Here is a 26,102-nt window from a genome sequence, read left to right as displayed (position 1 = left end):
TATATTAGTAGACAATCATGAATAAGCAAAGCTAAGAGATCTAGAATGTAACACATGTTCTTCCAATATGTGTACATAACTCAATTTTTGTTCCTAAACAAACTTATATCGAGGGGTAATGTTATCAATCAGTTTGTAACTCATGTTCTTCCAATATATGTACATACCTACCAAAACATGGGGGTGGGGGGCAAGTCTAAATTAACCAAATAAAAAACCAGAAAAAAGAAAGAAAGAGAGAGAGAGGCAGTCGTCTCTTTCACTGGTTTTGGAGAAGAAAGAAAAATGGCAGACAATGGGTTGGTACGACACCTCTCTCCATTTCACACCAAATTTGTTTCTCCTTAATCTTCTTTAACAAATTTAAAGAAGTCTCTTTCAATTTTTGTTTGATTTCTACCTGTGATTATTTTAATTTCTCTTTTAATTTTTGTTTGACTTTTTCAAATATTGAAAGGGGGCATATGATCGTGTTCAATAAAAGAGAGAAATTACAGTGGATTTCTTGTGAGGAAGATTAAAGGGAGTTGAAGGTTAGCGATTTGGTAAGACTAGATTTCTTTACTGAGTTTTATTTTTTTTGTTATTTTAAATATTTTGTGCGGATGGCAGATCTTTTTCCAAGGGAGGGGAGGGAGGCACGCCGGGGGGGGGGGGGGGGGGAGGAGGAGAGAAAAGGATTGTTGACCATGGTGGAAAATCCTGTGCATCACAGAAATATTTTCTCCGCCTTTCTTAATTTGTCTGGAAAATATGGGTTTTTGGTGGCAAACGATTTTCCACAGGACTTTCCTTGCAATCAAACCTGCCCTAAAAAGAAAACAATTACGAGGGGCATACCCCCTAATTTACAAAGAATGAACGCGAAGGATTGTTGACCATGGTGGAAAATCCTGTGCATCACAGAAATATTTTCTCCGCCTTTCTTAATTTGTCTGGAAAATATGGGTTTTTTGTGGCAAACGATTTTCCACAGGACTTTCCTTGCAATCAAACCTGCCCTAAGAAGAAAACAATTACGAGAGGCATACCCCCTAATTTACAAAGAATGAACGCGAACGTTCAAAATTTCTAAAGCATCACCCAAAATTTCATATTTTTTTAACACTGCAAAAGATATAATTATTGCTTAATAACATTCTATTTTTCTTACTTGTAGCCACAAGTTAGCCAATACATCAACTGCATTATTCATTTATCTGTGACTTTCCATACATGCAATTAACTTTGATTAGCACTACCAGTAACACCTTGTTACTCTCAAGCCAAGACTGACATCAATTAATAATTCAACTAGATTTTGATATGTAGATTAGGTTAGGTTTTAGAGGAAAAGTAGAAAATAGGTGCTGAGAAGAAGAGATCAAAGAGGAGAGAGGTGAAATGAATATTCTAACCCTAACTTAATAATTAAAAGATTGTTTTATAAAATAAGCTATCAACACTCCCCCTCAAGCTGGAGCATATATATCACAAATGCCTAGCTTGGACTTAACCTTCTCCCACTGATTATGGTAAAGGGCTTTGATAAGCATATCTGCTAGCTGACAAGCATATCTAAAAATGGAGTAGAAATGATTGTGGCAGCTACTTTCTATCTGATAAAATGCCAATCAATCTCTATGTGATTGGTTCTCTCATGAAAGATTGGATTTTTTGGCTATGTATGCTGCAGCTTGATTGTCGCAACGACAGGAAATCCAAGTTACTCCATCAGAGATTTAAACCACAATAGCTCACAAGTAGTAAGAGACATTGCTCTATATTCACCTTCAGCACTAGACTTCGCTACACCACTTTGCTTCTTACTACGCCATGTTACCAAATTAACCCCAGCAAAAGTACAATACCAAATAGTAGACCTTCTATTAGATGGAGACCATGTCCAATTTGCATCTGAATACGCCTCAACATGTAAGTGGCCATTGGCCCTATACAAAATACCTCTTCCAGGAGCATTCTTGAGATACCACAAAATATGAATAATTTGCTTATATATGAAGGTCATGAGGGGATGTCATAAATTGACTTTAAGAACAGTTACAGTTGAATTCAGGCCTAGTTATTGTCAGGTAGATAAGCTTGCCACAAATCTTCTATACCTCTCTGGATCATCAATGACCCCCCCTGATCTATCAAAAGTTTACTATTGGGATCCATGGGAGAAGTAACTGGCTTAGCTCCCAATAATCCTACATTAGATAGAAGATCTAGAACATACTTCCTCCGAGATAAATTTATCCCAGACTTTAAACGTGCAACTTCGATGCCAAGGAAGTATTGTAACTGCCCTAAATCCTTAATGTAAAAGTTGTCTCAAATATTACTTCAATGCATCAATACCAACACTGTCACTTCTTGTAACCACGATATCGTCAACATACACTAAAAACTATGTGACCTACTTTTGTATGTCGAATAAATAAAGAACGATCTGCTTTACTCTGGTGAAGACCATATGTAGTAACTACCTTAACAAATTTATCAAACCAAGCCCTAGGTGATTGTTTCAACCTAGAAATGGCTTTACAGAGTATACATACTCTCTCACCCTGAGTAACAAAATAGAGGCGGTTGCTCCATATACACCCCCTCCAATAATTCACCATAAAGAAATGCATTCTTCACATCAAGTTGAAATAGTGGTCAGCCTTGAATAGTAGTAACACAGACCCCAACTTGAATAAAGTTTTTTTTTATAAGATAACTCGAATAAAGTTAAGCTTGGTTACAGGAGAAAATGTCCTTGCATAGTCAATACCGTAGGACTATGCGTACCCTTTTGCAACAAGGCGAACGTTCAGTCACTCAATTGTACCATCAATATTATATTTTATGATATAAATCTATCTACAACCAACTGCCTCTTTCTTAGGTGACCGAATCCCGAGTATTATCATGTGAACAGTAGAAAGAACGACCATCAAAGGAAACAAACTAGGAAATAGGATGATTAGTACAAGCATGCTTAACTTTATGAACAGCAATAGGAAGATTTTCTAAAATAAGCTCTGAAGGTGGATCTTTTGTTGAGAGTGACATCTGTGGAATAGGTTCAGTTGGTGGGTCTTGAGTACGCTTCATTCTCCAAATGTACAGTTGTATAGTAGGATTGGCAGATGTAATCTCAATAAGTACAAGTAAAGTTCAGATCGGTCTTTCAACAAATACAACCATGTCCTGCGAGTGTAATCATCAATAAAAACACAAAGTATCGAAAACCACCTACAGTTGGAACCGAATAGGCCCCCAAAATATCAAAATGTACCAAATAAAAATGAGTATCACATCGGTCATACATCCTAGAAGGGAAGGATCTACGATAATGTTTACTCAGTTCATAAATTTCACACTCTAAAGAAGACAAACTTGACAAATACGAAACTAGAACATGCAAATTTTCCAATGATGGATGTCCAAGGAAACAATGCCACTACATGGTGTAGTAGATGTATGATAAGTTGCTTTCTTTTTATTAAATTCAAGGTAATATAAGCTACCTTCCTCATGTCCTCCACAATTCATCTTTCTCGTTGTTAGATCTTGAATTACACAATGAGATGGATAGAAAGTGATTAAGCAATTTAAAGATTTAGTAAGCTTACTAACAAAAAGAATGCTAATAGGAAATTTGGGAACAAACAGAACGAAAGAAAACTAAATACACTCGCAAGGGTGAATAGAACCTAACAAACGAGTGTTGGGTGGAGTGGTCAAGACATCCCTCCAAAAAGGGAGAGGTCTTGAGTTCAAGCCCCCTCGTTGGCTACCCACGGTGATTTATCCATGCTTACCTGGTATGTGTGATTTGTGGGGTATTGCATGTACCCAGGGGATTTGGGTGAGATATGGTTCTCTAAGAGGCCAGTTGTGTTGCCCCTACTAGTCTGGCCTACGGTTCCAGAACCCCTGTCCCTCGTCATAAAAAAAATGGTGAACAGATCCTTGCCCAAGAACTGTAGAGAAGGTACCATCTGCAAACGTGACAAATGAATGCATGGTAGAGTCAAGAAGAGTAGAGAACACATTTGACTGTCCGGTCATGTAATCTGAGACTTCAGAGTCAATGAAACACAGAGTAGTATGATGAGCAGCGAGGTAAGCATTATCTAAACTAACATAGGTAGCAGAAGAGGAGACTGGAGTACTAGTCAAAGATTGTTGACTTTTAATGAACTTCGCATACTAGTCGAGGGATATCATGATTGACTCTCCTATAAGATCAGTAGAAGGTTGTGCAATATGGTATTCAAAGTTCTTCAAATCGTCATGATCTTCATTAGCATATTACGAACTAATGAATCGACTACTTCTAGCTATAACATTTGCTATGGCACGGGAAGGGATGACTTCAAAGGGAAGATACTAGATCAACCAAATGAAGGGATGTTGTTGTTTGCTCTGCCATGCATACTATGAAGATCCCAACACATGTCAACTGTATGACCTGTCAAACCACAATGCATGCACTTACGGTTATCTCGACCTCCTGTGTCACAACCTTTGCCATGACATACACTTGCGGTTAATACTAATAGAAGGCTTCATACTATTCCATGGTCATGTGATAATTTGGGCATCATCACAAGCCCATGCTTTCATGTTGCAGAGTCTTCTTGTGGTTCTTCCATAGTAAGAAAATCTTCTTTTCACGGGTTGTTAAGAATAATAGACTTGTCCCATTGGAGATAATTTTCACCCATTTAGTTTGATATTGGTAAGTTGAACATTACTAGAATCAATGTGGGATGCAAATTGAAACTTAGTTTCCATTATAATTAGGCTTAATAGTTAAAATATGAAGAAGATGGAGGCTGGAAAATTCTGAAATATTCAGTAAATTAATTATCTACACTGAATAATCAACTTCAATGCTGTCGAGAGAACCTTCAACACCATACTAACAGTCCCCTTAAATTTCCATCCCATTCATGCTAATTTTTTTTTTTTCTTTTTTTGAGAAAACAACATCTCAAATACCATTTTAATTGCCAAAACATGTATGATTGACATACGTCAAAAATGCATGTACCCAACATCTTTATGATGATTTTAGCAACACATACACTGTCTTCACTTGATTTCCAGCAACCACACTCTGAAAACATGTCATATCCTCTTCGTTCTTGAATGTTAAGAGGATAATATCACTTTGTTAAAGAGAACATAATTTGGGATTGAAATCCCATAAACCACAAGACCTTTACTTCAAACCCTAGAAAAAATAAGGTCTATATAAAAAGAAGAAAAATTGGTAGGAAGAAGAAAGAAAGAAGAGAAAAAGGAGAAAACTAAACTTAATCCAAATTTTGGGGCTTTGATACCATGTAAATTAGGCTAGGTTTTAGAGGAAAAGTAGAAAATAGATGAAGAGAAGAAGAGATCAAAGAGCAGAGAGGTTCAACACACTCATATTGGTTCAGCTCCCTCTTCTCCTTGTATATGTATATTAAAAAGAAAAAAAGGTGCAATTACATGCATACCATTAATAAGTTAATAAAGGTGAAATGATTACTCTAACCCTAACTTAATAATTGAAAGACTGTTTTACACAATAAGCTACCAATGTTATACAAACCCAACGAAAAAAACAAAAAACAAAAGGCAGCAAGTGTCGCGTAAGGATCAAAATATTTATATAATCATTTACAAAATAATCTAGTCATTTACATGGTACCATTTAGAATTGTAGATGGTGTTAAAAGGTCCATTACATGGCAAGCACTGCAATGAACGTGGCATCCATTTCCCAACACTGACATCATCTTACCTACCTTGTTGGCACATCTGACAAAGTAGCAATAGTTTGAAGGCCTATCTCTGTCCCTGGATGAGTACGTATTCCACCTCAATGCAACGGTGTCAGAGTGGGCACAGTCATCACAAAGCTCAATAGGATTCGACACTAAAATTGATTTCTAGGGAAATCATAAAAAAGCCCATAAAAAATATGTTCAATCCGTACCACAAACCTTGATTTTTTTTCCCTCAAAATTAGCCAATGTCATCTTCAACCCTTGATATTTCAACTTCAAAACCACTCACCTTCAGCCTCAATATTCTATCTATTTTCAGCATTCAAACCTCAAGGAAACCTTAAAACATCAAACCCTTGAAGAGCTTAAAGATGATGGAATTTTTGGGTGAAAAATCAAGGGGTTTTTGGATTGGGGAGAAAAATGAAGGGTTCTTTTGGCAAGAGATTGAAGATGTGTGTGTGTGAGAGAGCTTATATCTAGTTTAAAGAGCTCAAAGACAATGATTTTTTGGAGATACATCAAAGGTAGATCAGATGTAACAACATCTTAATCCGTATCATAAAAATTCACATTTTGAAATAATATCCAAAACCGAGTTTGATAACCAAAATTTTAGGATAATATTCAAAATTTTGAATATTGAATAACATTCGGATTTTCGACTATCCATTGACGAGCCCAGTGGCAACTAATTGTACCTAATGGATATCAGGGTACAAGAAAAAATCCATATGAAGTATTTTATCTTTACGCTTCACGATGGTTTTGCTAATAGAATGGGGGTATATGGTACATTGTGCACCTAGCTGTACTGTCATCATCTGTACCCAACACCCATAGTATCCATGAACATATCTCAAAACCTAGATGATAAGATACCACTCCATATAATTTCTCTTAACAATTAAAAAATTGCAGGATAGGTATACATCTAGAATATGGCACAATTCTGCCAGTCTACAGATTCGAGAGAACATAAATTCCTGCCAATATGCTCTCTTACCACTAGAAACGAAGGTGCCCATCAGATACTTCAAATTCAACAAATCTGCACAACTATCACCCAATAACTATAATTTTAAACCTAAATTCTAAAAACACCGTCAACTTCTAACAATATTCCTAGACCAAAATGAACTCATTACATATCAGGATATCGGAAAGATTGACCAAGTTAGATGGGTGAAACATTATCTCTGACTTCTAGAAAGAAGATGCTAGGTCATTTGTTCCAAAAATCAATGCTTCATATAATTACATAAAAAAATAGGAACTTGTCTATTAGAACCTGAAAAGGAAAATAAAGGAATAGAATCAGCCTCACCAACTTTTTCAAATTGCTTGACACGATCTTTGATTTCAGATATTGTCAGTGGAGGTTTGTCTGCATTGATTGCTGAAATCTCAAAGCATGGGAACCCATCACTACAAACACTACAAAAGAAAACAAATAATTGATAAGACAATAACATATTAATTTTCACCTTAGGACAATAAAAATAATTCCACAGAAGCTCTATCTATGATGAATAAAATAAGTTCATAGAAGCTCTATTTATATCTTTCTTCCAAAACTGATCATAGTTCACAATTAAACTACGGTAGTGGAAGTTTTGGGTAGAATGTTGCCTAGAGTTGTGGTGTGGGCCATACTTGAGGGTTTCAAGGTGAAAGACGAAGGGACTATAATTTCTCACCCGCAATTTGCATACACCTTTATTTTTATGGATGGATTTTAGAGCAACTAAGATATTTTAGAGGGTTGCTCCATTTATTGTTGTTTTCAATACAAATGAAACTAGTCAATGAAATTTTAAGGATAAAGAAAAATTGTGGAATGATAAATCATAGTCACACAAAGTCCACCTATTCAAGTGGGAATGGTTTTGTCCCTCTAAGGAGTGGGGGCGTGTGTGTGGGGGGGGGGGGGGGGGTGCTAGAAGCGAGGAGGATGAAGGCCACTAATCATGCATTGTTAAGGGTAACAACTATGGAGATTTGAAGAGGATACTTTAGACCTTGGAAAAGGACAATTGTTAAAAAAATTTAGATGCAGTGTCTCCAGTTGAGAGGGTGAGGCTAGACCACCTTATGGGTGTGGTGTTTGGAGAGAAATCCTTCGTGGGAAGGAGAAGTTTACTAAAAGCATTGGATTCAAGGTTTATAAAGGTAATCATATCAGATTGTGGTAGAGCAGGTGGTGCAGTAACATCCACTAAAAGTCTCAATTTCCTCAACTATAGAGTATTTCTAATAAGAAAAACCATTCCGTTGGCTAGTGGTGCACTTTCTTAGAACTTAGCTTAGGTCTTAGAACAAACTTGAATGATTAGAAACTGGAGTCAGTCACGTCGTTGTTGAGATTTATTTCCTCTATCCATCACTGTTCTAGGATGGAATACAAAAGGAAATGGCTAAAGAGTCGAGCTGGGAAGATTTTGGTGAAATCTTTTGATTATCTAATCATTCACCATTCCAATCACCAATTTCCCAAAACTTTAATTTGGGTTTATTTAGATATATCAGTAAAAATATATGCCATAAGGGCATTTTTGTAATTTCATTTTTTTCTAGCTTTATATATATACCACGATTCATAGTGAGAAAATCAAGTTCAACTCCTTTTCTCCTCCAAACCCTAATCAGTGCTAGATTTAAGTTTTTTGATACTACGAAGGAGATTTGGGAACGAGTGAGGCATATGTATTTGAGATCCAATAATATTACCCGAATTTATGAGATCACTCAGTAGTATTTCTCTTACAGCAGGATGATAAAACTCTGGATCAAAACTTCACTTCATTGATGCATATGCATGGAGCTGAATCAATATCAAACCATTTCCAGTGATATCCTTCAAATGTAAAAGCAAAGAAAAAATATGGATGTTAGTCTTCTTTCATCCCTCCGATCATATTATGATGCAGTCAAGTCTCAAATTTTAAGAAGTCCTGATCTTCCTTCATTGACAGACGTTTTCTCTGGGTTAAAGAGGGTCACTTTACAAGACAATGGCCAACCTAGGAGTGATCACTCTGTTTTAGCTACTATTGGAGATCGTGGTTATCGTGGCCACAGAGGTAGTCATGGGGACGTGGTGGTGGTGATGGAGGTGGAAGTGGTAATAGAGATTCAAAGGGAAGCCGTGGAACCCGAAAATGAATCCATTGTGGTAAGGATGGGCACACTATTGACTTTTGTTGGGATCTTCATGGGAGACCAGTTGTTTCTCAGGTCTCATTATCTTCAGCTTAGGATGTTGTTCAACCTACTATTTCATCAGACTAGAGTATGGAAAAGGAATCCATTGTCCTTTCTCGAGAGAAGTATGACAAACTAGTTTTCAACTCGTCAACAACTTGCTACTTTAGCCCAGACAAGTAAGGTAACCACTTGTTTATTATCATCTACGAACCCCTAGATCGTTGATTCTAGTGCATTAGATCATATGATAGGTAATTCTCACATGTTATCATTTATTTCTCCATCTTCTTGTCAAAACGTTAAATTAGCTGATGGGCCATTTTCAGAAGTTGTTGGGTTAAAAACTTCACAACTCAATCCTAGTTTTTCTTTATCCTCAGCATTTTATGTTCATAAATTTCCATTTTAGGGTATGTTTGATTGCATGGAAAGTGACTTTCCATAGAATTTGAAATCCATGAAAAAATAGTGATGGAAAATAGATAGGGTTGGAAAATCAAATTCTATTGTTTGATCTTACTGGGATAAAATCATGGGAAAATTATATGAGGGAAAAGGAGAGGAGGAGAAAGAGAAAGAAGATGAGAGGAGAGGGAGAGGAAGAAGAAGATGAGAAGGAGGAAGAGGGAAGGGGGAGGATGTAGTGGTGATGGCAGTGACGACGGAGGTAAGTGAGGAAGAAGATGATGAGGAGAGAACGTGGTGGTGGTGGCGGTAGAGGTGAGGGATGGAAAAGGAGAAGAAGAGAGAGAGAGAAGGTGGCCGGAGATGGTGATGATGGCAACGGCAAGGTTAGTGTGGTGGTAGGGAAGAAGATATGAGGGGAAGAATTGGAGATGGAAAATTTGGGTGGATTTCACTTTCCCACCCATATAGGTGGGAAAGAGAAATCCATGTTTTAGTGGACTTTTTGATTGAGGTGGAAAATGAATTTCCATTTCCATGTGCAATCAAACACTTGAAAAATGTCATTTTCCATGGAAATTGATTTTCTACCCTATTTTCCATGTGCAATCAAACATATTAATCTTCTTTTCGTGAGTCAACTTACAAAGAAATTGGATTGTTCAATTCCCTTCTCACTGTGTTTTAGGTTTTAAAGATGAAGAAGATGACTGTGACAGGCATGAAATAGATGGTATGTGTTAAATAAGTCTGTTATTATTAGGTTTCTTAGTCCGTGTGTCCTTTTTAGTCTTTTCCTCATCCTAGACTATGTAATGCTTTAAAGCCTGATTAGGGCTAATTAATCTATTATTACTTCAATTCTAAATTTCAATTTGGTTATCAGAGCTAAGCTCTCTTGACCTCCATCATCCCCTACTCCTTCGTCTGCTACAAACTTTATCACCTTCCTCTTCCTTAAATCACCTCCACACCTCTCGTCTTCAATACCTATCACCCCTACGGGAGTTCTTTTTCACTATACACTCTAATCGCATCATGCAATAGGAGTTTGAGACTTGTTTGGATCCTGCGATCAGGCTGTTCTATCTGCAATGCTACTGTTTGGGGTTGATGATAGCAGCAACATGATGGTTTAGTGCTTGTTTGCTAAAGATCAAGCCTGCAACCCCTCCACAGTGCCTTGCGATACAATAGTTGTTGTTATTAGGCTGTTTTGAAGCCTACAATTATACCAGATTGTTGTTATGACCTCTGCGACACAGCAGGACACCTCTGTAGTGCCTTACAACTACAACAGATTGTTGTTCTGATATCTATGACACCTTGCGACCATAGCAAAAGGGTGTTTTGGACCTGCGATCATTGCAGAGGTGCAGTTTGAGGCTTGCAACCATAGCAGAACCCTTGTTTAAGGCCTACGATCACTGCAAAGGTGTAGTTAGGAGTCTACGATCACTGTAGAGGTGCAATTGGGTGGTTGCGATCATAGCAAACCTTTTGTTTGGAGGTTACGATTACTCCAAACCTTGTTTTTGGTGGCGGCGATCACAGCAGACCCTTGTTTGGAGGCTGCGATCACTCCAGATCCTTTGTTTGGAGCTACGACCACTCCAGACCCTGTTTAGGAGGTTGCGATCATTGTAGCCTTGTTGTTTGAGGGTTACAGCAGCCGCAATTTTTTTTTTTTTTTGACCTCCCTTCAAACCAAAGCACATAGATTTTTTTATGGCCTTCGAGACGTCTTTTTCCTCGATCACTGATGATAGTGCTGGATCAGGAGGTTTTCCTTCTTATTTGACCGACTTTCTAGGCATCCAAATTACCACCGTAAAATTAGATGGTCCTAATTACCTTCTTTGGGCCCGATCGGTTGAAATGTTTATTGAAAAGAAGATCGGTTACTTCACAGGGGCGGAAAAACAACCAGTACTGACTGACACTACTTATCCCCAATGGTTTGCTAATGACTCTTTGATCCGTTCTTGGCTAGTTACATCTATGCAACCACACATTGCAGCTGGTTTCATATTCTCCAAGGCCGCAAAATAGATATGGGATTCCGCAAAGAATATCTACTCGCAACGTCAAAATAATGTCTGGATCTTTAACTTGGAGTGTGAGATTTCCCGCCTTTCGCAAGGTAACTCTTCAGTCACCTCCTATATATCACAACTACGTACTCGATGAGAAGAGTTGACCTACTACTCCTCGTCCTATGCTCAAAAGGACTTTGTTGATGAGGCATTATATGCGTCGATGCTGGATAAGAATCGAATTTTTCAATTTCTAGCCATGTTCCAAGATGAGTTTGAGTATGTGAGAGTTCATTTATTGGGTATGGATCCCTTTCCGTCCTTACAGACTGCATATTCTTATGTCTTAGCTGATGAGAGTCGTCGTGCAACTGTCCTACCTCATTCTTCAGGAGACCACTCAGCTATGCTTGCTCGCCTACCTTCTCCACAGCCTCCTAGTAGGTCTCTACCTACCCATCAGCGACATAAGCGTGATCATTGTGGAAAGTTGGGTCACGTGAAGGCTCGTTCATCCTAATCATCAACGTCAACAGTCTCAACGATCTTCAGCTCATATAGTCTCTCAGTCGACTACTGATCTAGCACCTCCTGCAGCTACTACCACCTCCTCGAATTCTATATCTTTATCCCAAGCCGAGCTTGACAAGTTCAAGAAATTCTTCAATCAGATGGAGACTTCATCTCAGTCGATCTCTACATTTGCTCACTCAGGTACCTTTGCAATTGCACACAGTATTTCCACCACTTCCTCACCATGGATCATTGATTTTGGTGCCTCAGATAACATGACCAGTATGTCTTCCCTGTTTAAAACCTGTAGTGTTTGTTTTAGTCATCGCAAGGTTCACCTGGCTGATGGTTTTTTGCCTTCTATAGTTGGTAAAGGTCATTTACCTATTACATCTTCTTTATCATTAACTAACATGCTGCATGTTCCTCAATTACTACTAACCTTATCTCTGTTATTAGCCTTACCAAAAATTTGAATTGTAGTGTAATTTTTTATCCCTCTCATTGTGTCTTTCAAGATCTGGGGTCGAAGAGGACGATTGGCACTGGACATGAAGTGAATGACTTGTATCTCTTGGACGTACCCGGTTCACCTAGCACTCATTCTACCTCTCAACTTAGTAGTAGTAGTCAGTTTTATAAGGCTCTTGTAATGCATTGGCATTTACACTAAGGCTATATTTCCTTTGGATATTTGAAACACATGTTCCCTACTTTATTTAATAATAACAATTTGCTTGATTTTTGTTGTGAAACTTGTCAATTAGTTAAACATGTGCGTTGTTATCCTATTAGTATAAATACCACTGCACCTGCTATGTTTGACCTAATTCATTCTGATGTGTGGGGTCCTTCCCTTGTCACATCAACTCTTGGTTTTCGCTATTTTGTCTTGTTCATCGATAACCACAGTCGTACCACTTGGGTTTATCTTATGAAACACAAGAGCGAAGTTTATAGGATTTTCAAGCAATTCTTGTTATTGTTCCATACCCAGTTTGGTCGTACCATCAAGACCTTTCGTTCTAATCATGGTACTGAGTACACCTACAATGAAGTCTTAAAACTTTGTTTAGAATCTAGTATTGAGCATCAAATGTCCAATGTTAAGACCCCTCAGCAGAATGGTCGATCAAAATGAAAAAATTGTCATATTCTAAAGTTAGCCCATGCAACCTCTATTGGCATGAATGTGCCCCAATCCTATTGGATCGATGCAATTCTAACTGCTATCTATCTTATTATTCGGACCCCCTCCCGAGTTCTTTAGTTTGCCACACCCCTTTCTCAACTCTATCCGGATTGTTCCGTGTTTCCACTTCCTCCGCATATGTTTGGGTACGTCTGCTTTGTTCAATTCTTGAGTAAACTCATACTAAACTTGACCCTAAGGCCGTAAAATGTATCTTTTTAGGTTATTCATCTACCCAGAAAGGATACCGTTGTTACCATCCTCCTTCTTAATAGTGTTTCATTTCTCAGGGTGTTTCTTTTTTTGAGCATACCCCGTACTACAATGGGTCCGTTGGTATTCAATCTGAGTGATTTCCCCTAGATTCCTCTAATGATCCCTTCCCTTCTTTATCTCCTCTTCCCATGCCTGTTCCTCTTTCTCGACCCTCTGTCAGTTCGTCACCTCCTCCACTATAGGTTTTCTCTCGACGTCCACGCGATACTACCATCATTCCTATGCTAGACCAGCTCGCCTCCTCATTTTTCAGCTCCGCCTTTTCTGTCCCCTGTGATGATTGTCCTATTGCCACTCGTAAGGGTAAACGCACTTGTACTTATCCCATTTCTAATTATATATCTGATTCTGCCCTCTCACCCTCCTATCGGAGTTTTCTTGCTTCTGTTTCCGATGTTTCTCTTCTTACTATTGTTGCAGATGCTATTACCCCTCCTAAGTGGTGAGCAGGTATGATTGATGAATTGAATGCTCTTGAAAAGACTCAAACTTGGGAGCTTGTTCCTTTTCTGCTTGGAAGGAAAGTTGTGGGTTATCGCTGGGTCTTCACCCTTAAGCATAATCTGAATGGTTTTATTGCTCGTTATAAGGCTCGTCTGGTGGCCAAAGGTTATGCTCAGATTTATGGGATTGATTATCATGAGACATTTACTCCGGTTGCCAAGATGACTACCATTTGCGTTCTCCTTTTTGTTGCCACTATTAGAGAATGGCCTCTCTTTCAATTGGATGTCAAGAATGCATTTCTCAATGGTGATGTTCAGGAAGAAGTCTATATGATCCAACCTCTTGGGTTTCTTACATCTGCTTCTCTTGCACATGTCTGTCGTCTTCGTCGTTCTCTTTATGACCTGAAGCAGTCTCTTCGCGCATGGTCTGAGCGTTTTACTAAGGTCATGCATCAGTTAGGGTTCCATCAGAGTTTTGCTGATGACACCATTTTCTTACATCACTCCCAAGGCAAAACTGTCGCTCTGATTGTTTGTGGATGATATTGTTCTTACTAGAGATGATGATGGCATTACCGAGGTCAAAATTACGTAGGACCGTCAATTTGAGATAAAAAAAACTTGGACATCTTCGCTATTTTCTGAGTATTGAGGTTCGCAGTCCCATTCTGGTATATTTATTTCTCAGCGTAAGTATGTCCTTGATTTACTCAGTGCCTCTGGTCAGCTTGGTTCTCATTCAACTAATACTTCTATTTAGCAGAATCACAGGTTGGCTAATTTTGAGGGGGAATGTGTTGGATATTGGTCAGTATCAACGTCTTGTGGGAAAATTGATCTACTTGTCTATGACTCGCCCTGACATTGCTTATGTTGTTAGTGTTGTAAGACAATTTATGCACTCGCCTCGAACATCTCATCTTACTGCTGTCTATCGCGTTTTTAGATATCTTAAGGGATGTCCTGATCGAGGCATTTTGTTCAGTAATCATGGTCATCTTCGCGTTGAGGTCTTCCCTCTTTCACTCTCTCAATCCACGTTCTTTTGGGTCTTCCCTCGCTTTTTAGAACCATCAACTTGAATATTTCTTTGGATTGGGATTGTAATTGGCCTTCAATAAAACATGCCCAAACCACCTTAGTTGACTTTCTCTCTGTTTATCGCCTGTTGGAGCTACTACTGCATTTCTCAAATGCGGTCATTTCTAATTATATATTTTATAGTCTTTCCACTCAATTTCAACATTTTTATCACGAATACACTCAAGATGCATATATCTATATAATAAAACACAACTGTAGGTCTCACTTTTGCTACATTATGGGGGATAATTATCACATCCAACCTTTATGTGGGGTCCACATTAACCACTTTATTGCCTTTCCTCTTTTACCCCCTTAACCTCAAGTTTTTTTTAATAATACCCCTCCAACTTTATTTATTTATTTTTCATTTTTACCCCCTTAACCCGAAGAGGATGCTCGTTTCATAAGCACGGGTGAACTCTAGTATATACATATATAACACAACTGATGCAAGCAAAACTAATAAAATTAGACTTAACATGAATAAAGAAGATTTCAAAAATAAAAGAAAAAGTTTCCAGGCCAACAGGCTTGTACCTTGTAGCAACTTCCAATAGTTTGACGTGACCATCATGCAAAGGATTAAATGAACCAGATAAAATTATCTTTCTTTCCAATTTTGAAGTATGAGTTTCTGCATATTCAATTTTTAACAATAAATAACAGATAAATTCAAATGGAACGCGTAACGTATTTCATGTCAATACCAAGCCACATATAACATCATACCACTTGAAAATGGATAAACTTTCATGCAAATTTCTCCATTTATAAGTTGTTGCAACTCTTGGTCCTCATTGAACAGCTTTTCGCATTCCTCAGGCATTTCAGAGTCATTCAATTCTGAAACAAATGAGGCTGAAACTTTGCATGCATCTGCAATTGCCTATAACGGAAAGCCAATGCTGAATGATCAAGATATGAGAAGCAATAATGATATAAAAAAAAGATATCAAAATTGAGTAAAAAAATGCCTCATTTAGCAAGGATCATGTCCTGTTGTAAAATGCATGTTGTCATTATAAAAGTAGCATAATCACCAAAAGTTGATTTGTTTCGAGATTTCTGAACTATATTTTGGAGAACTCTACAATATAATTTTTGGACAAGTGGGACCAGAAATAATTCACATGTGTTGTGTTTTTGTTTTTTGGAACCAAGGTATCTAGACCTCATATAACACCCGACTAATCCTCAAAGCACTTGCAGTCCCCTGCCCCTACATGTATTTCATGGTGCAAAAGAAAAGCAAATTGCCTGATTAAGTACCATGTGTTGGTATTGATTAACTTGGTGAATTCTGAACACTTTGATGCTATTTAGAATGCATCACTATATCAAATGATCCATACTCCTAAGCAATTTATGGTTACAGTACAGGATTATTGAAACCATGTTGAATAAAATAATAAATAAACCTAAATCTAGTTCTAAGGCCATAAAATGTGTATTTCATATAAATGCCAACACATGCATGAATAAAAATAGTAGGAGACTTCAATGAGATAATACCTATCAAAGTTTGCCTACGCCAATCAATAAACATTCCATTTAGGGTATGTTTGATTGCACATGGAAAATAGGGTGGAAAATCAATTTCCATGGAAAATGACATTTTTCAAGTGTTTGATTGCACATGGAAATGGAAATTCATTTTCCACCCCATTCAAAAAGTCCACTAAATCATGGATTTCACTTTCCGACCCATATGGGTGGGAAAAATTAAATCCACCCATATTTTCCATCCTCAAATTTTTTCCTACCACCACCACTACCACCACCACCACCACCATTACACTAACATCGCCGTCATCGTCATCGTCATCGTCATCGCCATCGCCACCATCGCCGTCGCCGTCGCCGTCGCCGTCGGCTCTATCTCCGACCACCTTCTCTTTCTCTTCTTCTTCTTTTTCTTCTTCTCCTTCTTCTCCATCCCTCACCTCCTCCACCACCACTACCACCACGTTCTCCCCTTATCTTCCTCACTTACCTTTGTCACCGCCACCGTCGCCATCACCGCCACCACCGTCACTGTCGCCGTGGCCATCGCCGCTGTCACCACCGTCGCCACATCCTCCCCCTCCCTCTTCCTCGTCATCTTCTTCTTCCTCTCCCCCTCCTCTCATCTTCTTCCTCCTTCTCCTCTTCTTCTTTTTTCTCATATTTTTTCCATGATTTTATCCAAGTGAAATCAAACAATAGAATTTGATTTTCCAACCCTACCTATTTTCCACAACTAATTTTCCATGGAAAGTGACTTTCCATGCAATCAAACATACCCTTAGTAAAAAATGTTTGTTGATTTGACTAAAAAGAAAATAACAATGAAGAAGAAAGGAAAGAAGAAGAGAAGATGGGGGGTTTTCAATTAGGCAAGGTCCTATCTTCCATTGTATCGATGAGTTTGTGAGCTTCTTCTCACTACTATCCTTTTTGTATCCTATATATAGGGAGTTTTCTGTATTACATCTTTACTTATCAAAAAGAATGCATCCCATTACAACCGTTCACGCTGTGGAACCTCTTATTTGTATAATGATGGTGATGTTAGGAAATTATCTGTTGGCATTGTTTTGTTTCCAAAATAATAGTCATCTAGTTGGTTGAAGATTGTTAGGAGTAATAAGTTATTATTAGTAGGGGTAGTATTGTCTTTTCCTTTGTTATTTGGTTACGATATATAATACATTGTGCGACTAGTGTTGGAGTTAATTTGACTCCTCCCACGTTCTCCAATATCTTCTTCTATTTTCCTTCTCAAACTCTTAATCTATATGGTATCAGAGCACATCATAAGACTTTGAATATTTCTTTTTTATTTATTTTTTCTTATTTTTACTGTTTGTCGGTTGATTCGTAAGAAAATCAGATTTTTCTTGATCTGATTAAAGGTTTCGTATTTAATTCTCCATGTGGAGGTACAATTGTGATTGCGCTTGTGATTGTGGATGTGGTTGCACATAGATCCTTATGTGAGTGGATTTAAGAAGTTTTTAACGGTTGGTACTATTTTCGGGTAAGTTTTGTGGTACTCCAGTGTGGTGAAAGGTATCTGTAATAGTGTTTGAGTTCATTTGAGCCCTAAAATCAGTTCCTCAATCTCTTTTAGCCTGTGCAATTTCATCAAGAGATTTTTCTGCAATTTTTTGAGTGGTGAGATTTCATTAGGAATGATTTCTCTTTATTTTTTTTGGAGGTTTTTCGCAGATTTTGGCTATAAAGAATTCATGACAGGGAGATTTTTCGCTAGTAGAAAATCATTCCCGAATATAAGGAAGTGCTAAAAATTGTAAAGCAATTTTATTATGTTCTCGTGGTTGATTTATGAAGTAGAAAATTAATATGGGGATTTCTCAAGACCTTGTCGGGCTTCAAATTACTTTCATCAGACTTAATGGAAGCAATTACATTCAGTGGTCTAAAGTAGTAGAGGTGTTTTTGAAGACAAAGGAAACATGTAGCCACTTGATGACAGATAAGCCTACTTCCAAATATCCGAATGCGATAGATGAGTGGGAGCAAGAAGATGCTCAAATTGTGACATGGTTGTGGAATAGTATGGAACCACAGATCAATACAAACTTTATGTTCCTTGATACCGTAAAGGATGTATGGGAACTAGTGAAACACACGTATTATGGATCAAATAACATCACTTGGATTTATGAGCTCACACAAGAGTATTTTTCTCTGCAAAAAGATGACAAGACCATAAAAAAAGTTTTTGCCTCTATGATGCGAATGATTGAAATACTTAATCAGTACCAACCTATTACTAATGATATCTGCATGATGCAAAAACAGAGGGAAGATATGGATATCATTCGATTCCTTCTTCTCTTCGATTAGAGTACGAGGCAATTAGATCTCAGATCCTGGGTAGTTAGGATCTTCCATCTCTTACAATCGTTTTCTCTCGACTTAAGAGAGCCACATTATCAAAAAGAAGCAATCTTAGTGGTGATTGATTAGCTTTAACGGTTCCTGGAGATCGTGGAAGTCGTGGTAGTGGTGGTCGTGGTGGTAAAGGGGGTAAGGATGGTGATAGAAATTCAGGGGGAGGCCGAGGTGGATGTCGTGGAACCCGTAAGTGTACTCATTGTGACCTTGATGAACATACAGTAGACAATGCTGGGATTTACATAGCAAATCCATTGCTCATCAGTTGAAAATTTAAATCATACACCTATTTTTACTACTTTTGACAAACTTGCAAAGGAGTACGGGTACTCATTGTGACCTTGATGAACATACAGTAGACAATGCTAGGATTTACATAGCAAATCCATTGCTCATCAGTTGAAAATTTAAATCATACACCTATTTTTACTACTTTTGACAACTTGCAAAGGAGTCCATTTTTCTTTCCAAGGAAGAGTATGAAAAACTCATTGCTAAATCTACTCAACCTTCTTCCTCCACTGCTACTTTAGCTCAAACCGGTATGGCATCCACTTGTTCTCTGCGCACATCTAGTCCTTGGATCATTGACTCTGGTGCATCAAACCATATTACATGTAACTCTAGTTTGTTGTCTTCTTTTCGTTCCTCTATCTTTCAAAATGTTCAATTGGTTGATGGTTCATTTCTAAAGTTGCTGGGTTGGGTACATCTCAACCCCATACTGAGTTTTATGTGTCTTCAGTGTTCTATGTCCCTAAATTTGCTTTTAGCCTTTTATTTGTTAGTCAACTGACATAGAAATTACAATGCTCAATAACATTTTTCCTTGACGATTGTATTTTTCATGATCTAAAGATGAAGAAGACAATTGGTGGTGGACGTGAAGTAGGTGGTCTATCTGGATCATGCTCCTACTAGTACAACACTTCATTCATCTTCCAGCTCTTTTCAGTGGCATTGTAGGCTCAGTCACTCCTTTTCTCGAATTCTACGTAATTTAATTCATAGTTTGAGTCATGAGTCTTTATTTGATCATGAAACGTTTCGGTTATGTCACGCCCCAAAAACTCAACCCGAATCCCCATGATTCCCAAGTTGAATCTTGAGGCATGATATAAAATTCATATCATGATAATCAATACATAAACATAAACGACAAATAATATAACTATATGTCATACCTGATCATTGCTCAACAAAACAGATACGTATCCTCAAACATCAGAACACTTGACATATATATATTAAACAGTAATGACATAATATGGTGTTCGTAATTACATAACAAAAACGACAAGTAAAGACTTAAACCTAACTCTAGTTTAAGACTCATTACTAATAGTACCCATGCTCCACTCCTAGAAGCTGGGACTGATCATCTATAAGGTCATGGTACTGAGCCTCCTCGGAAGGATCACCTAAACCAAGTGTGCCAGAAATTTGTGATGTTGTAGGGTGAGTAACAGGGGAGTTACCAAATAGGGGAATCTTACAATTCTAAATATAAATAACAGCATCCTATATGCAGTTTAAACATTCTAGGAATTCATAAATCATATTCAACACAATTGAAAATAATTGAACACCGATGTCATAAAACTTAGTAGGAAATTGAAACACTTAAAAATAAAAAATAAAAACAATTGTTCATAATATAACATCGAATAATAGAGTACTATAATAGAGAGTTGAGGGTCACGACTGATATGAACATCTCAGTCAAAATACGATTATTCCAATACTTCACCAGTGTGGAACCCCACCGTTAGTTCCTGATTCTATGGCCAGCCTCTGCCATAATTTGGGTAACTGTTTTCCGGCTCAGGTTGGCCGTTGACCAAGGTCTTAAGAAACATGCCAAATCAAGTAGGTCATTCTTTATTGACTACTCTAGATTATTAATGATCATTAACTAGCCATCTTCATCTATGCCAATCTGGCGTGCATGTGATCCTCGATATTCTCTACAATCATATAACTATATACATCTTGTTCTCTATTAAAGATAGAAAAGAAATTCCCGGATTTCTGTTGTGATGTTGTGTTTTTATGCATCCCATAATACATAAGAACTCAAACAACGCAACTGTTATCCTAGAATAACACATCATTCCAGAAATGTCACAACATGTTATTCTTTATAGATTTTCACAATCTCTTTAATAAATCACTAAAATACTACATATAAGTATTTATTTTTTTTTCAAAACGTAATGAAAGTAAAACATACACGTGTTTTAAATACCCAGTCTACTCTTAAATGTACAGCTTCATCTCTCTTTTCTTTTTCTTTTTTTCATGTCTTACACAGTCTATGACTGAAGCATCACTTCCTCTTTTCTCTCATTTTCGTGTCTTATACGGCATACGCCGAAGCATCTCACTAACTGGGTATTTTAAAAGCACGACATTCAATCGAGAACTCGTTCTCATATTTATTTTAATAAATTACTTTTCTACCCAACTTTTTAATTAGAAACATTTCTTGAAAATCTATCACTAAAATGATTAAAGTAAACTGTCCACCAGTTTAACTTATTCAAAAATCATGTATGTTTATAAAAACTGTGAACAAAATATATGTATTGTGTGTAAAAACAGCAACTTATATAGTTGTTGTATTTTTTTTTTTACAAGTACAAAAATACGTATGAAATACGTATAAAGTACATATAAAATATGTATAAAATAACAAATGGTTTGAGCATTAAATTTAAGTATACATAGTAAAATATTATATAAAAACAGCAACTTTCAGAGTTGCTGTATTTTATATTAACACGTATAAATACGTATAAAACACGTACAACGTACGTATAAAGCAACAAATTTTTTTATCCTTCTATCTAGCATACATGTTGTCAATTTTATACAAAAATAGCAACTTTCATAGTTGCTGTATTTTGTTTTTAACATATATAATTACGTATAAAACATGTATAAATCAACTACAAGCATATAACAATTCTTTTTAAACAAACCAAGAATTACTAGCATGCTTTAAACTCATAAAAACAATAATATAAATATGTATAAAGTATATGCATGTCGTTAAAAATTTACAAACAACTTTAATTTTAAAATTACTAAATCAGAATTGTTTTAAAAACAAAACAAATTCTATTTTTTTCAATTATAAAATCAGCAATATATATATATATATATATTTTTAAATTACTAAAACTATTATGAAGAGTTACAAGGGCCTACCTTTTTTTTTTCTCTCTTTCTTTTCCTTTCCTTTTTTCTTTTCTCTTCTTTTTTCTTTTTACTTTTCTCTTCTTTCTTTGTGTAAAAAAAATGAAACAACAAACAAAAATCAACTAATATCATATTTAATATTTTCAAAAAAAAAAAAAATCTAGATATTACAAAACTTCTAATTCTTTTAGAATTCCTAAAAAGACCTTAGTCAATTTGACTTAGTCAAAGTTGTTTAACTAGAATTGACTTGACTTGAGTCAACAATGGTTGACTCGGTCAACCTTAGTTGACTTGGTCAAATTTTTATTTTTTTTATTTTAACATTACAACCTCCCCTCCTAAAAAGAAAATTTCATCCTCGAAATTAAGAATGTACCTTATTCGATGAATAATTCTGGATATCGAGTCCGTATATCCGATTCCTTTTCCCACGTTGATTCTTCCACATTATGATGTCTCCAAAGTACCTTTACTATGGGAATAACACGTGATCGCAACATTTTCTCTTTCCTACCAATGATCTGCACTGGCCCTTCTTCATAAGATGCATCTTCTTCTAACTGTAAAGATTGCCAATCTAAGACATGCGAAGGATCTGGTTCATACTTTCTTAGCATCGATACGTGGAACACATTATGAATTTGAGCTAGTTGAGAAGGTAAGACTAGCCTGTAAGCAACTTGACCAACTCGTTCTATAATCTCGAACGGCCCTACATATCGGGGTTTCAGCTTACCCTTCAAGCCAAACCTGGATATCCCTTTCTTAGGCGAGATCTTCAAAAATACCATATCTCCAACCTCAAACTCCAAAGGTCTCCGCCGTTTATCGGCGTAGTTCTTCTGTCTGCTCTGAGCTGCCTTTATCCTTTCCAGAACCATTCTGATCTTCTCTGTAGTCTCTTCAACCAATTCTGGTCCCATGAGAATTGCATCCCCAACTTCTGTCCAACATACAGACGATCAACATGGTCTGCCATAAAGTGCTTCAAATGGAGCCATACCTATACTGGACTGGAAGCTATTGTTGTATGAAAACTCAACTAGGGGTAGATGAGTCTTCCATTGACCTCCAAAGTCTGGTACACATGCTCGAAGCATATCTTCCAAAATCTGGATTACCCTTTCTAACTGTCCATCAGTCTGCGGATGGAATGCAGTACTAAATTTCAATTGAGTATCTAAAGCTGCCTATAAACTCTTCAAGAACTGCGAAGTGAATCTGGGATCTCGATCTGAAACTACTGACACAGGTATTCCGTGTAGCCTTACGATTTCTGCTATATATAATCTACTCAACTTATCAACTGTATGCATCATCTTGATCGGTAAGAAATGAGTTGATTTTGTCAATCTGTCGACTATCACCCAGATCGCATCTAGACCGTCACTAGCCTTTGGTAACCCAGTTACGAAGTCCATGGTTACATGTTCCCATTTCCATTCAGCTACGAGAAGTAGTTGAAGAAGGCCTGCTGGTCTTTAATGTTCAGCTTTGACTTGCTGACAAGTCATACAACGATTCACATACTGAGCGATATGCTTCTTCATCCCAGGCCACCAGAAGTGTTTCCGTAAGTCTCTGTACATCTTTGTACCTCCTGGGTGAATTGAATAACGGGATCGATGTACTTCACCTAATATGTCTTTCCTTAATTGTTCATCTGTCAGTATCCACAATCTGTTTTGGAACCTGATACTGCCATTTGCATGAATGTTCCACTCATGATTCTCTGAATCCCCTGCTTTCAAACAATGCTCCACAACATCTGCATCCAAATTCTGAGACTCGACAATTCTCTGCGTTAATGTATTATGAAGTCTCAATGGTGCCAAATAACTGTGTTGCCTATCTTCATTCTTCGGGCTATCAAATACGAACTCTATAACTGACTCCAACATGTGCCATTCACTCAACAACATCTGAGCGAGAACACTTTCTTTTCTACGGCTTAGTGCATCAGCTACTACGTTCGCTTTACCAGGGTGGTAATGTAGAGTAAAATCGTAGTCTTTTAGATACTCCATCCAATGTCTTTGCCGCATATTCAGCTCTTTTTGGGAGAATATGTATTTGAAGCTCTTATGATCAGAAAAGAGCTCAAACTTCCCACCATATAAGTAATGTCTCCATATTTTCAGGGAGAAAACAATGGATGCCAACTCAAGATCGTGAGCTGGATAATTCTTCTCGTGTGTTTTCAACTTTCTGGAAGCATAAGCGATTACCTTTCCATTCTACGTTAAAACACAACCCAAACCTATGCCTGAAGCGTCTGTATATATCACTAAGCTTTCTCCTGGAACTGGTGCTATCAATACTGGCGTAGTAGTCAAACGAGTTTTCAACTCTTGAAACGCTGCTTCACATCTATCATCCCACTCGTATTTGAGATTCTTCTGGGTTAACCGTGTCAAGGGTGATGCAATCATAGAGAATCCCTCAACAAACCTTCGGTAATACCCTGCCAGTCCTAAGAAGCTTCTGATCTCTGCAACTGATGTGGGCTGTTTCCAACTACTCACTGCTTCAATTTTCGACGGGTCTACTGAAACTCCTTTACTTGACACGACGTGACCGAGGAATTTAACTTCTTTTAACCAGAATTCACACTTATTAAACTTTGCATACAATTGGTGGTCTTGCAATGTTTGTAAGGTGATCTTCAGATGCTCCTCATGTTCCTTCTCTGATTTTGAATAGATACGAATATCATCGATGAATACAATCACAAATTTATCTAGATATTCCCAAAAGACTCGATTCATCAAATCCATGTACACGGCTGGTGCATTAGTAAGACCAAATAGCATTACTAGGTACTCGTAGTGCCCTAGCCTGGTCCTAAAAGCAGTCTTTGGAATATCATCCTCTTTAATCTTCAACTGATGGTACCCAGATCTAAGATCGATCTTGGAGAAATACTGAGCACCTTGAAGCTAATTGAACAAGTCCTCTATGTGTGGAAGAAGGTATTTGTTCTTGATGGTGACTTGATTTAGTCGCCGATAATCAATACACAAATGGAAGGATCCATCTTTCTTCTTCACGAATAAAACCTGAGCTCCCCAAGGTGAAAAGCTCGGTCTAATGAATCCTAGGTGTGTCAACTCATCAATCTGAGATTTCAGTTCTCTTGTTTCTGCTGGTGCCATCCGATACGGAGTGATCGATATCAGAGCTGTACCTGGAATAAGATCAATAGAGATGTAATGACCTGAAATCCTAAAATGTATCTCGAGGAAAGAATTTTAGATCCGTGCGTTGATTTAAAAGTTATCAAATCCTCGAGTTTCGCATTAGATATTTTTCCAATAGGTAAACGACACCTTAGAGACGTAATTTGAGGAAACCGATCATACCATTAGATTCGTGTCGAAAAATCATCCGAAATAGAGTATAAGTTTGTCCAATTCGGCATTCGGGAAAAACAACTCCCAAAATGACAAGTATGTCCCAACTTAAGTGATATAAATATCTAAATTCTATTAGAAAAATCAGATTTTTCTATTCTCCTCTCCAAACAAATCTCAACCCTTTTCCTTCAATATTTGAAACTCAGATCTACACTAAACGAGAACGATCCGAGCTTAGGCGCAAGAAGGAAAGTTGTTCCTCTCGTCGAGGGTTACGCGTGGACGCAAAGAAATCTGATTTTCGCAGGAAGAAAAATTTGAAGATTGGCCGGAGGCGATTTTAAACTCCGTTCAACCGTTGAAAATAGCTTGAAGTAGGTTGCCTTCCCTTCTACCTTCTAGTTATGCGATAATTTCATAGAAAATCCATATGATTGTTGATAAATCGATTATTTCATTAAGTTTATACATATTTGAACGATTTGAATATGTTTACATGCTTATTTATGATTGGTTTTAGTTCATTTGATGTAATATAAGCATTTCATAGTTAATATGATATTTGGATCGAGTATGGTCGAGTTTCGACGAAAAATCAGCAATTCGGAAAAGTATCCGAATGTTGAGTTTGGTTCAATTTGTTTTGTGTTGCTTCCATATAGTATGTATACCCATTTCCTACATTTATTTCATTAAAAACAATTAAGTATTACTTT

General features: G+C 37.3%; 1 protein-coding gene across 4 annotated transcripts in view; it reads right to left on the bottom strand.

Moving 5' to 3' along the window:
• The window catches only part of LOC147401556 (Nucleotidylyl transferase superfamily protein), a 54,404-nt gene that overhangs the window by 2,147 nt on the left and 26,155 nt on the right, over nucleotides 1-26,102 (bottom strand). For all 4 annotated transcript variants that reach the window (XM_086442872.1, XM_086442870.1, XM_086442871.1 and 1 more), the window contains 3 exons: nucleotides 15,650-15,806; nucleotides 15,458-15,554; nucleotides 7,084-7,193 (listed from right to left, as the gene is read on the bottom strand). In XM_086442872.1, coding sequence (XP_086298998.1) covers nucleotides 7,084-7,193; nucleotides 15,458-15,554; nucleotides 15,650-15,806 — 364 coding nt within the window. The remainder of the gene's footprint in view (nucleotides 1-7,083; nucleotides 7,194-15,457; nucleotides 15,555-15,649; nucleotides 15,807-26,102) is intronic.

This window comes from Akebia trifoliata, chromosome 5 (genome assembly GCF_017979445.1).
Source record: "Akebia trifoliata isolate Shusen 1 chromosome 5, ASM1797944v1, whole genome shotgun sequence".
Classification (NCBI taxonomy): domain Eukaryota; kingdom Viridiplantae; phylum Streptophyta; class Magnoliopsida; order Ranunculales; family Lardizabalaceae; genus Akebia; species Akebia trifoliata.
Note: the sequence above shows the minus strand (reverse complement) of the source record. Positions and strands in the feature narration are given on the sequence as shown.